This window comes from Phodopus roborovskii, unplaced genomic scaffold (genome assembly GCF_943737965.1).
Source record: "Phodopus roborovskii unplaced genomic scaffold, PHOROB, whole genome shotgun sequence".
Taxonomy (NCBI): Eukaryota; Metazoa; Chordata; class Mammalia; order Rodentia; family Cricetidae; genus Phodopus; species Phodopus roborovskii.
In genome coordinates, this window is record NW_026126511.1 from 52,361,178 (window position 1) to 52,374,758 (window position 13,581).

The 13,581-nt window shown below is 47.6% G+C and overlaps 1 protein-coding gene across 1 annotated transcript in view; it reads right to left on the reverse strand.

Annotated features, from left to right (window-relative positions):
* The window catches only part of Spata13 (spermatogenesis associated 13), a 122,766-nt gene that overhangs the window by 59,578 nt on the left and 49,607 nt on the right, over nucleotides 1-13,581 (reverse strand). Inside the window, exon 2 of the mRNA XM_051195573.1 lies at nucleotides 9,114-10,811. Within this exon, the coding sequence (XP_051051530.1) occupies nucleotides 9,114-10,670 (1,557 nt within the window). The 5' untranslated portion in view covers nucleotides 10,671-10,811. The remainder of the gene's footprint in view (nucleotides 1-9,113; nucleotides 10,812-13,581) is intronic.

A 13,581-nucleotide genomic window follows, 5' to 3' on the forward strand; every position in this document is an offset into this window, starting at 1 on the left:
TTACACAGTTCCACCGAAGGTACAAGAAAAGACACCCTCTGAAAGGACACCCAGAAAATGTTCTGGGAATCCTGAAATCTAGTTACAAAGTATCATATCAAGTTGAAACATTCATTTCAGGAGAAGCAGCTGAGAAGGCCCCTGTGAGCTCACATTCAAATGCTGCTCCCCAGTCAAAAGGAAACAGATCTCTTCCAAAGGCAACTTGGATTTGTCTACATATGGATGAACCCGAACCCTTACACACGCCAGGCATGCCAGGCATGGACTCTGCACCCAGCTGCACTGATTCTAAATGAAATCTTTTTATTCTAAGCAGAACTTTGGTGCTTCTGGAATACTGTCAGGGTTCACTTAGAAGAGTGTAGACTAGTGGGCTCATTCCTAGAACTATAAACACACACTCCAGAAAGCATCATTCTCTCTAGGCTAAGAACCTACCTGAGATTTAGCCATGGACAGGGGCTGCCCACACACACACTGGAGGAACAGGCAGTTGACCACATCCATGTTTCCCAGAGTTGCTCTGGTCTTTAAAAAGCTATGATCAGGGCCCTACATGGCCATGCAGAGCTTTACCTGGCCCAATCTAGCAGGCTCAACTCACTCCAAGGCTCTGAAGCTTGAGTAATCAAGTCACACCCAAGTCATAAACCTTGGTAAACAGACCTTGCACTCTGGTGACTGCCCTTTTTAACTCTTGCTTTTCTGAACTCTTCTCAAGCAGCTTTCCTAGTCAATGAACAGTATTTTCTTCCTATACAGAGTTTACTTTTCTTAGTCACAGAAATGAAAGACTAGACAAACAAATATAAACTGTTTCTTGAAACATTTTGGTGATGATAGGAAATTATTAATTGGAGAAAAGAAACTTGCTTAAAAGAACCTGACATGATAGCATTTAATCAAAAGAGACACACAGGGTTAGCTGTCCAGTGGAACCCTGCCCACGCTATGGATCTGTCAGTGTGCTTTGTAGAAGCAGGCACATTAGAATGGGCACACCCCAGGTTAGATGGGTTCTAAACCAATGTCTGTTGACTTTCTACACAGAGGAAAATATGGATACAAATACAAAGGAAGCAAGCTCTTGAAGACTCATAGACCCTCAGGTGATTTAGCTGCCTGGAAGCAGGGTTGGATGTAGCCCTAGTTAGCTTCAATCTTGACACGTGGCTGAGGATGACCTTGAACTTCTCATATTTCTGCCTCCACTTCCCAACTCTTGGGATTAAAGCATGCTAGGCAGGAATTCTACCAATTGAGCTCTATTCCCCAGCCAAGGAATGACACATTTACAAGCCAGAGATTGTCACTGCCACACTTTGACTCTGAACTTGTGGTTTCTAGACGTGTGAGGTGGTAACTGTTGTATCAGCCATCTGCTGCATATCCCTTGTTAGGCAAGTCTAGCTAACTAAGCCAGCAGTGGAATTCGGAAGAAAATACAATAATGAAATAAAATTAAAGATATTTGTGAATATTAAAACAAAACAAACAAAGACCTCAGGTGGAGATTTAGGTTTCTGAAAATGCACACGGCATCAATCTTACTTCCCAGAATGTTCCGGGAGAACCACAGGCCTGGACAAAGTTAGGACTTCAGCTCTTCCATGGAAGAGAAAGGGAAGACCCTCTACGGCAGTGCTTCTCGACTTTCCTAATGCTGTGACCTTTAACACAGTTCCTCATGTTGTGGTGACCCCCCAACCATAAAATTACTTTTGTTGTTACTTCATAACTGCAACTTCCATACTGTTATAGATCCTAATGTAAATATCTGATGTGCAGGCTATCTGATATGGAACCCCCAAGGGGGTTGGGACCCACAGGTTGCTTCACCACACCCTACAGTGATGTAGAGGGCAGTTTCCCTGCCTGAGTGCGGGAACACAGCTTCCATAGTTAACCTTCCTGGCCACCCTGGAGGAAAGGACTAAGGAGAATCTACCTCAAAAAGCCAATGTAACACTTCGGCAAAATGAAGTCAGAGGAGAAACTTACTCCTTACAAAAACCCAAATCCTTATTTAAAAGTATGACTTGAGTACCTTCACACTAGGATCAGAGCATTTCAGATCTGTCAAACTGGGGACAAGTGGCTGTCTGTGGTCTCTATGAGCATACGAAAGTGCATGCTGACCCCCAGGTTCACTTGGTACCCATGGCCCCCTGCCTCCCTCCCCTGGTTTCTCATTGCCTTATAACCCTGCTATTTGGCCATGTGCTCTCCCTTTATGTCTTCTTTTCGTGACCCCTTCTTTCTCGCTTGTCTCTTTCTCTTCCTCTCTCACCCTCTCGTTCTCTCCTCTCATGGTCTGGTTCAGACTACTGGCCATGTTCAATCTCCAGCTTTCTCTCTCTGCTCTGGACTCTTCCAGATGTCCCTGGCTGTTTGCTCCCTCGAATCTACAATAAAAAACCTTCCCCCTCAACCATCCCTTGGAGCAGTCATGCCCTCAGTTTATATGAGATTATTTTTGTCTTGTTTTGTTTTTTGTTTTTCAAGACAGGGTTCCTCAGTGTAACAGCTCTGATTGTCCTGGAACTCACAGAGATCCACCTGCCTCCACCTCCCAGGTGCTGGGATTAAAGGCATGCACCACCTCCCAACACATTTTTGGATTCTAGAGTATTTACATGCAAATAAAGAAAGATCTCAAGGATGGGTTTGTCCTGGTTGGGTTTTTGTTTTTTTTTTTTTTTTTTTTTTTTTTGTTTGTTTGTCAACTTGACACAAGCTAGAGTTTTTGGGGGAAGAGGGACCTCAGCTGAGAAAAATGCCTCCATCAGATCAGCTGTAGACAAGTCTGTAGGCCATTTTATTGATTAATGATTGACATGGGAGGCCCCAGCACACTGGTGGCAGGGCCACCCCTGAACAGACAGATGGTCCTGGGGTGTATAAGGAAGCATCCTGAGCAAGCCATGGGGAGAAAGCCAGTAAGCAGTGTTCCTTCGCAGACTCTCCTTCAGTTCCTGCCTCCTGGCTCCTGCCTTGCGTTCCTTACTGATTTCCCCTTCATGATGGACTGTATGCTGGGAGGTGAAATAACCCTCTCTTCCCCAAGTTGCTTTTGGTCACAGACTTTATCAAAGCAACACAATCCCACAGTAAACAGGGTCCAAAGCAAAATCCCCCAGTGTTTCACATATGCCTCATTATAGTCAAGCCAACAGTAATTCATGGGCTATTTTTAACAATTTTGTACACAAAACAGTTTCAGTGTACGATCATGTCAGTGCTCAACAAGTGCTGGAATGTGGAATGTTCTGGCCTTCAAACATTTGGATTAGGGATGCTCAATCTGTGCACTTTACTCCCTAAATGAAAATTTACGTGCCACAATCAACAAGGAGTTTGAAGCCAGCCTGAGCAACATGGCATCGGCATGCACAGGTATGAGTTTTACACATATGTCCTATGATTTCAAGTGAGATCTCCTAAGATCCCAGATGAATGACAATTTTTCAGAGTGCGCAAGTAGGACTTGTGACCCAGAAGATAGACAGGAGGGTGGAAAGGACAAGGCCAACCTGGGCTACACAGCAGGACCCTCTCTCAAACAAACCACACACACACCAAACTAACAAAGACATAGTAACATGTCCAGAAAGAGAAGGCTTGCTTTTGTGTTTAAGGTCTCTGTCCCCTTTACCTAAACAGCCCCTCCCTCAAATTCCCAGTCTTCTTGTAGCTTCCCCTCTCCCCAAGCCTTAACTTTCTCCTTGGGCATAAGGGTGCCATTCCACAGGAAGGGAGCACTCGCTTCCAACAGCACAGGGCAGCAGACCATCAGAGGAAACACCGGCGATGTTCAGTTTACAGAATGTACACTTTTGCCCCCATTTCCTTCTTCCAAATAAAAACCATCTGACACTGTCTACAACCACAGCAGACACATGCAGATAGCACACCTGTCACCCTCCCAGACAGAAAGGAATTTCCATTCTGATCTTATCACAGCAAAGCTTGGGAGGGAGAAACCTGGCAACAAAGCATATACACTGGGACACATTTCTTAGCCAGCGGCAAGAACTTCCCCCAGAAAAGAGTACTGAAATTTACTTTTCTTATTTTAGGATTTCAGTTAAGGCTTATTAGGCCTTTTCTAGTCCCAAATTAAACAAGGCATTCATTGAGAGAAAACTTGGAAATACTATAACAATGGTTCATATTCATGTGATTATCTCGTATTCTTTTCAGTGCTGAGGATCGGGCATGTGCCAGAAAAAGCACACGGATTCTGAGCCATACCCCAGCCCAGGCTTTCATAAACACTAGACAGTGTATTCATGCTATTTGTAACATTAGTATGATATGCTTGGGGTGGGGGCATGACTCAGCGGCAGAATAAATGGCCTTTATCTGTCCTGTAGGTTGGAGAGAGAAAAAAGTAACTCCACCCAATGATTAAAAACACTTCTTTAAGCTTGGTCCAGTGCCCTAGGCCTGGAATATTAGGATCTTGTATCAAGAGCTTGAAGGCAGCCTGAGAAACAGCAAAATAGTGTTTCCCCCTCCCCACAAAAGGGTAGGTGTGGTAGTAGGAGGATCGGGAGTTCAAATCAGAACCCAGCTACATTCACTTCTCTAGATATAACATCATCTTCCTGGTTGTAGGAATGGTTATGTGAAATAACTTCTGCACCCTCAAAATCTTCCAGAAGCAACATCTCAGGACTTGCCAGGTTTTCCTGCACCTCTGCTGAACCGTGCAGACGCAGCAGCATCAGAAGACCCTAGAGGCATTCATTCAAGCTGAAGTGTCCCGAATTTACTGTTTCCCTGCTGGATGATTCTATTGCTCTCAGTGGGAGAGACGCTTTATTTTAGCAGCAGGGCACTTTTGCTTCCCAGTCTTTCAGGTTTGTGGCTTGCTGAATGGGTGGCACAAAATGTTACTGACCCTCTGTCCCCTGTACATAGAAAACGCTAAGTGACTTTGCAGTCCATGACTTCCTCCCCTCAGCGCAGGACTAGACTGAGGAGGGCTGCAGCTCCTCTACAAAGCTGGCCCAGTCAAGCCTGACTCCACAGGCCCCTTGCCTCATGCTCTCCCTGACTCCTCGGTGCCTGCAGGGTAAAGTACAAGCTCATAGCACCAAGCCAGGTCCTTTCTAATCATATCCAGACCTATTGACCAACCCCAGCTTCCATTTGTCCACCCATCCACCGGCATGAAAGTTAGCTACACACAGCAGTTCAATCGCCTGGCATCGTCAGGTGCAAGCAAGCCTCTGACAGACACAGTAAGCCAGATGTGCTAAACAGCTTGCGTGGAGGGACTGGTTAGTCCACCCTGACCTCACAGCAGCCCGTGTGGAGGAACTGGCCACCCTCAGGTTAGAGACCGGGCTGGAGTTCAGGGAACACATCCAACCTCTTCTCCCAGTCAGCCCAGAATGTCCAGCACTCCCCAGGAGCTGGGCCTTCAACATGCCAGGGCCCCACTTCAAGTACCTCCCTATTTCTGCTACTTTCGTCTCACATATTAATTCTAACTTTGTGGTGCTTTGTTGTGTCTGTGGTGGTTTGCATGAAAATGGCCCCATAGGCTCATAGGGAGTGGCACTATTGGGGAGGTCTCAGAAGCTCAAGTCTGGCCAGGGTCTGTCTTCCTTCAGGCTGCCTGCCCATCTGGGTGTAGGGCTCTCAGCTCCTCCTCCAGCACCACAGCTGCCTGCGTGCTGATGTGCTTCCCTACCATAATGGACTAAACCTCTAAAACTGTAAGCCAGCCCCAATTAAATGTATACAGTGATCTGCCTGCATGTATATTTGCAGGCCAGAAGAGGGCACCAGATCTCATTACAGAGGGTTGTGAGACACCATGTGGTTGCTGGGCATTGAACTCAAGACCTTTGGAAGAACAGGCAGTGCTCTTAACTGCTGAGTCAACTCTTCAGCCCCCAGAAGTTCAAGGTTTTATGGTGAGTTCAAGGTCAGCCTGGAATAAATAAAATACTGTCTCAAAAAAGAGAGAGAGAGAGAGAGAAACCAATCTAATTATTCAAAGAATTTCTCAACTTCTTGTAAAAGTATAATGCAGTATTGATAGACAATAGCTTTGGGGGAATAGCTCAGTGTTAAGAGCACTTGTTGTTCTTCCAGAGAACAGGAGGACCCTAGTTAGACTCCTGGCACCCACATGGTAACTCCCATCCATCTGTAACTGCAGCTCCAGGAGACCCACTATCTTCTTTTGGATTTCAAAACTGTTAAGATGCTAGGTAAACGGTTAACATAAGTGACTACATGGCTCCCACAATCCTATCAGGCAGGCAGTCACTTCATACTCTTAGGGACAATGGAGACCCAGAGAAGTTCAAGGCTTCCCAGTTTGCCAAGATACCTGAATGGCATCTTCTGAGCCAGAATCCCATCAAATTAGGAACATTCACAAAAGATTCATTACAGTCCTGGGACAGGCTCAGAGCTCGTGCTCATTACTTACAGCCAATGGCAGGCAGAAAGACAGTGTCCCTGTATATATTCTATATTAATACTGCAGAAGTTTTATCTCCAAAGTTCATAGATGGAACTCATGGCCTGGCAAGTGCTAGGCAAGAACTCTACCAGAAAGGCCCTAGGCCTTGAACTCTCGTGTGTGTGTGTGTGTGTGTGTGTGTGTGTGTGTGTGTGTCTTTTTTAGATAGAACTTACTATGCATCTCAGGTTGGCCTTGAACCTGAAATCCTCCTGCCTCTTCCTCTCTAATGCTGGGTTTACAGATCTGTGCCAGCACACTCAACTTCTGAATGGCATTTCTAAAAGAAGGAATAATTTTTAGGATCATGTCCAATCTAGCTCTGTTCTTTACCAAGATTCACCACCAGGTGGCAGGATGAGACCGTGTTTTGCATATGACAGCAGCATTACCACCCTCACCCCACCCCACACACACTCTCTGCCCACTTACAAACACCCCACAGCTCTTTTTCATAGCAGATCTGATTAAGACAGTTAACATTTCCCCAAAATTATTTTGTGTTCTGTTTTGCTGGGACAGGGTTCCACATAATCAAGGCTACACATAGCTGAGAATTACCTTAAACCACTGACCCTCCTGTCTCTACCTCTCAAGGGATGAGATTATAAGAGCACAAGACATATTACTGGGCTTATGTTGTCGGAGAGATCATACTCAGAATGGGAAGGAAGCACTCTATCTTAGCACTCGGATCCTACCTTTAACATAATAGAAACGGCTAGACTTGCAAAAACCCTTTACTAGAATAATGGGCCTCCAAATATGGGGGTAGCAGTGTCTGCTTGAGGATGTCTCACAAAGGCTCATTTGGATGTCCGAGGCCCTCCAAAGTCCAAAGTTAAAGCTCACTCCCTGGGGTGAAACATTGGGAGACCCTAGTGGAAGGTCCTCAGGTCACTTGGAACATCCCTTTCTCTTTCTGCCTCCAATCAGTCACCGACATGGGTTCCAGCCCACAATGTGCAACCCTTGTCAGAGGGCCAAACCAACAGGACTTTGAACTCAACCATCAACGAATCAAAACTCTTCGTTGAGGCAGTCATGCTGCAACACAGAATGGTGTTGGATTCACAGTCCTCCTGCCTCCATCTCCCAGGCACTGGGATTAGCTGTGTGTGCAAGCACACCCAGTCAGTGGTCTGGGCCTTTTGTAGTACAGATGCAAAACTGAAAAGCATGCCCAGGAGTGGATAAAACCTTTGGCCAATAAAAACTCCACAGTCAGCAGAGGTTGAACTCCTTCTCAGGGCTGCCTGTGTCCTATAAGGGATCCACACTTCCTTTTTAAGTATGCAAATGAACCAATCATCTTCAATACCAGACATCTTCAATCCTGGGCCTAGGGAATAAAGAAGTTGCACCTCTGCTGACGGGGTACCCTTAAAGCTGGTTTAGGTCTCCCCCAAGCACTCTGTAGTAATTTTACTTTCTAGGTCCTTTCCCACAGGCCCTATGATGTAAATGTCTTTGGACAACAAAGCTCAAAAATAGCTATTTGCCAGGCATGGAAGTGTGGGACCCATCAATCTGGATCCCAGCACCTGGGACTGTGACTTTGAGGCCAGCCTGGGCTACAGAGCAAGCTCTCATCTAAGCAAATTTATAACAGCTAGTCCAAAGGCTGCCCTGGCTTCTGCTTGCAAACCCAACTGTGCAACCATTCATCTGCCGGCCCTCTCCAGGATTGGTGGTGAGAGGGAACATTTCCCAAAGGGTTATTTCCTATTCCAAGCACCAATTCAGAGCTATAACACGGTCTAGGAAAATATGCAGAGAACAATTTATAATTTACACACACGTGGGCACACTTGTCTATGTAAGGTGATATTACTGAATGTTCTTATAAAGCAAGACTTGTACAATGAAGTAAAATTGTCTGGGTGTTTGACAGGATGAGAAAGGAACACGGCTCTTGTAGCTCTGACAGCTATGTGCTGATTCGATCCACGAGCTGCTCGGAGCTCTACCCTAAAAATAAATACAATGGCCATCATTAAAATCTCTCTGAAGAAGCATCATCCTGGGTTTGACAGGTACTGAGCTGCACATTTCTAATTCATTCCTAGGAAATAAAAGACTCAAGACATGTAATGTTCTCTAACAAAGAATTGCATCTACAAGCACTCTGTTGGAAAGGAGACAGAAACAATTTAAAATACACAGATGATATGGGGTAATAAAATTGTTTCATAATGTAAAACCTTTAAGCAATTCTAGTGGCCACAGTAATTCCTTATCTCCAGAGCCTAGCAGCACATAGTAGACACTCAATAAAAAAATCTTTTCAATGAGTGGTGTGGTAAACACTACATCAATGAATCATTTTCATTAGCAATTCAATTTAAGTGAGATAAAGTTTACCTTTTGGGGAGGTATGATGCTGGTGGGACCTTGTACATGCCAAGTACAAATCTGCCATTGAGACACATTGGAAAGCACTCCAGAACTAGGGAAACAAATTCAACAACTTCCATCTCGGCTAGAATCCAATATAACTAACTACTCAGTGCGGACAGAGCCAGTAGTCTTTGGAATTCTCTGGGTGAATGGCAGAGCACTGGTAGACAAGCACCCCTCCTGACACGGTCACCCACCAGAGGGACTCCATCTGGGCCCTTACCTCCTCCTTCCTCTCTTCCGGACTGGCCGCCCCATTGAGATTCATGGGGAAATGGCTGTCACTGCTTTCTCCTCCCTCATCACCGGCCGTGGTGCGCACAGTATCCTGCAGGGGCACGGGTCCCAGCTGCCTGTGGGCAGCATCCTCTGTCCTTTCTTCACTGTCCGCTGAACTGAGGGACAGCACACTTACACTACTGGGACATTTAGTACTCCCTGGGCTCTGAGGGCTTTGGGGCTTGGGCGTGGTGGGCCTCAGAGGGGTGGGAAGCTGCACAGGGTCAAAGGGAAGCTGGCTGCCAGCAGTTGCCTCATTGGAGGCTTGGCTCAACCCTTCTGGGTCTGTGAGACTTGGTGAGGGACTGCGGGCACGAGGTTCATCTTTTCCCAGGGGCTGAGCACTTTTGGTTTCCAGGGGGAATACTGCAGTGTCCACATCTAGGTGGGGTTCTTGAGCTACACTGGGTGTAACAGTACATAGTGCCGGGACACAGGGTGTGGACAAAGGGCCACCACGCCTGGAATCTGGCTCCACGCTGCTGCTGGTGCGGCGCGAGTAGTCATCGTGTAGCTTGCTGCGTGGCCCCAGTGGTGGATTCACATCCCCTGGGCCGGGGCTAGAGGCTGCACTCCTGGGGGCCTCCCTCTTCCAGGCCGCATCCTTGACGTTGCTCACCAGTCTTAAGACTCGGTCAAAGTCCTTGGCGCGGATGGGGCTCCTCCAGCGTCTGGTCCTCCTCTGGGAGCCACCGGGCTTCTCTGAGTCAGTGGATGAGCTGCTAAGGGTCCTGGGGGGAACCTGCCTGTCGCCTGGCAGTTCTGTGAGGTTGGATGCAGACTTGCGCTTGAAGGAGCTCTTCAGGACGCTCAAGCTGTCAATGCTCTTGCTTCTGCGTGGTTGAGGGACAGCGCCACTGGGCTCAGGGTTGCTCACGTGGATCTCACACAGGGCGGGCTCCGGTGCTGGCTGCCGCCCCAGGTCCATCAGGCTGATGCGGCCTAGGCCATAGGCCCTGCGAATGCTGCGTGAACGGTGCGTGCTCCTCTGGAAGGCATCCTCCGTGTCCTCAGGATCCGAACAGTCAGACCCAGTCCCATCCCCTGCAGGCCCTAAGGATGGGTACCTGCGCAAGCCCTTTCCCAAGATAGTGATGGTGCCATTGGGAGCAGTCCTTCCGGGGTCTCCTGATGGTTCTTCCTTGGAAATATCTGCCGCCTCCCGGTTCTGAATTCCTTGAAGGACAGAGGATTTTAGTCTTTTAAAAGATCCCATTTTACGGAAGGAGGCCAGGGCATTCCACGTGGAGGAATTCCCCACGAGAACCACCGAGCGAGGCCTCTCCGAGTGGTCATTCATCCTCTTCCGACTCCCAGAGAAAAGACGCACCAGCTTGGAAGGGCTGGGCCTGATTTCCACAGCCTCCGGGTCGCTGCTGGGGCTGCTTTTGCAGTTTCCATTCTGACATACTGAGGATGTTACCATTTTGGGGGCCTTCGGGTTGGAGGCTGAACAAGTGGCTGTGGCACCCTGCCCATGGCCATCCTGGGCTGTTGTCATGTTCTTGGGGTGGGCAGCCTGGTTCAGACCCCCATTCAAGCCCGTGACCGGGGGTCCCAGCTCCAGACCTTCATCTCCAAGGACGCCAGCCTGGCTTTCACATCTGCTGTGTACATCTGGATCCGTAGTCACAGCTACTGCCTGCAGCACAAAACAAAGCCGGCATTTAACCATTGTCCCCAAGGAGGCGCCTCTATAGAGGCTGATCGTTCAACCTAACAACTGCTAATGGAAGAAAAAGGAACACCCCAGGACAAGGCTGATTAATTAAAGAATTACTTTAAAATTTACTTTTCATCAAAGAATGGAAGGAATGCAAATATATATATTCCTAACACGAGAAATGAAAAGGACAGCTAGGGCTGTACATTGAACATAGTAGCAGACTCCTGAAGCCCTGAGTGAATGCTGGCACAGAAATGGCGAGACCTTGTTCTCTGTGTGAACTGGGAGGAGTCTTTTATTATCAAACACTGACCCCACAGCAACTTCCAAGAATTCCTGCTGAAGCACCAGCCTGCAAGGCAGCCACAATGCAGGGAGCTGGGTTAGTGGCCTCCAGGGAATTCTGACAGAGGTCAAGTGTCTCGGGAAGGCTATAACATACCTCAGAATCCCAACTGCGAGAGACATACAGTGTTACAGGGACTCAGGGCCCAACACACCGAGCCAGGGAAGCTTGAGGAAGAGTTCTGTGCAGAAGAAACCACCAAGTGATGTGAAGGCTCATGGGAGTATCGGATGCTCAGACACAGGCATTAATAAAATACCTTCTTCCCTCTGGCATCCAAACCCCTGGACACACCTGCGCCCATTCCCCCCCCCCCCCCCCGCTCTTGCCCATGCCTACCCACAGCACTACGTACTTCCCAAAAGTGAAAACACGCATCTTTGATGTTTGCTATCAGACAAGTCTGGCTCAGCCTTCCTCAGTCTTCACTGGGTGGCTTAAATGTCATGGCCATTCTAGTCCCAATAAATAAATTAATAATTGTGTGCCAGATCATGAAAGGGCATTGTTCTGGCAGTGCTTACACTGAGGTCAAGTGTAGATATGGGCTCTGTGCTGAGGTCTTTACGCACAGCATCACTGAGCATCCTACAAGTTTGAGGCCATCAGAATAAACTCTGCTGTACAGACAGACAACTGCATGGCCATACAGGCAGGGGAGGCATTTTTCTGGTGGTCCTGCTGCTGTCCTCTCGAAGCTTGCATTAAACTAATGCATAGGGAGATGGAGGCACAGCTGGGATCTGCACTCTGTGCATTTGACTCCGATTCCAGTACCGCCTGACCTCAACAAATCAAATCCCAGCTGCTTTTAAGATTCCAGTCAAGGTCATTACCTCCTAGAAACAGTCAAGGCAGGAAGAGGAAACGGTAGAGAGAATCCAGGGTTAGATTTTATTTAGCTTACCGTTTCGAGTTGAATTTGATCTTATTTGAAAAGCAGTATGTTCTACCTGCACCTGCACACACACTTTCTTTTCCTTTCGGCCCTTGTATGGTGTCCAATGAGGAAGGATCGCCAGGGAGAGCCAGAGGAAAGCAGATTAAGGGTCCATGCCACCTGGGATGAGGGAGCCCAGCCCCCACTGACCCAGCCTGTCAGCACTTTACTAATAGGAATACTGATGGCCTACTGGGCCCCCTGCAGTGCAGAATTCTAATGAAGAGGGCAGCCTGTGAGAGCTTGGGGGTGGAGAGGAGCTGTGGGTTGCCTGTGAAGTCTTGAAACCTCTCCCTGAGACTGGAGGTGAAATCTGTAACTGTCTGACAAGGGGCAAGAGTTATGAGATCCACCTATCTCCATCCTCAGCAACATGGGAGTGTACTTATTTCCACACCTTAGAATCCTAAATAAAGCAGACAGTGAAGTATCCAAGTCCATTCACAGGCAAGAACTGACGGCAGACTCAGTAGTAATAATGGTCCTGCTTGTGTGGTCCTGCCTGATAGTGTGGCTGAAGTTAGTGACACCAGCAGAGGGCACCACAAGACCCTTTTAGCCCAGAATAAACCCTGTGTTAAGGGGACCCTTAGGGCTCAAGGGATGCAGAGAAGCTGTTGGGTAGTTTGAAAATTCGCCTTGGAAGACACAGGGCTAGGCTGAGATGCTTGACCCACTACTGTCACACAATCGCCAATAAGCCACCTCAGAAACCTGTGCTTCGGGCCATCTATAAAATAAGAGGCAACTAACTATCAATCAACTCATTAGTCACGATCCCGCACTGGGTGCAAGCGGCAGGGCAGGCCCCATAAGGAGTTCAAGATGGTGAGAGGAAGCTGGCATGTGCAAAGGGCAGCTGGGAACACAGTACGCCTGGGAGGCAGCGAATGAAGGTGAATGGTCTCAACTCCCAGGCAAAAGTTGGGGAAGTCCTTAACAAACTGGATAGGGCAAGCACAACAGGGTTGCTCAGTGCAGTAAGTGCTGAGAATCATGGGAAATGGGGCCAGACATCTACATACCCTGCCTGCACATAAAACCTAACCATTCTCCAAGACCAACTGCAGGGGTCACTTTCTCTAGGGGGTCTCTTCTAGTTCCCCTAAAATGAGCAAGATTCCTTATTCTGTGCTTCTACAGGACTGAAGTCTTACCACATGTCCAAGGCCTAGCCATACTCTGGTAATATGAACAGATCTATGTACTTTTGTGGCGTGAGAACTGTGTGATGGTACACTTAAGCTTATTTAAGATCTTCTTGATACGAAGCTGTATCAGTTTTCCTGACTGCATCTTTAGCCAGGTGACAGATCATCACAACATTGTTGTAGTTTTATTGTCTGTGTTTTAACTGGTGATTAAATCGAGAGCCTCCCACATGCTAGGCAAGCCTTACACCAGTGAACTATATCCAAGCCCTCTTTTGCTTTCATTGATGCTGTTTTGGTGTTATTTGT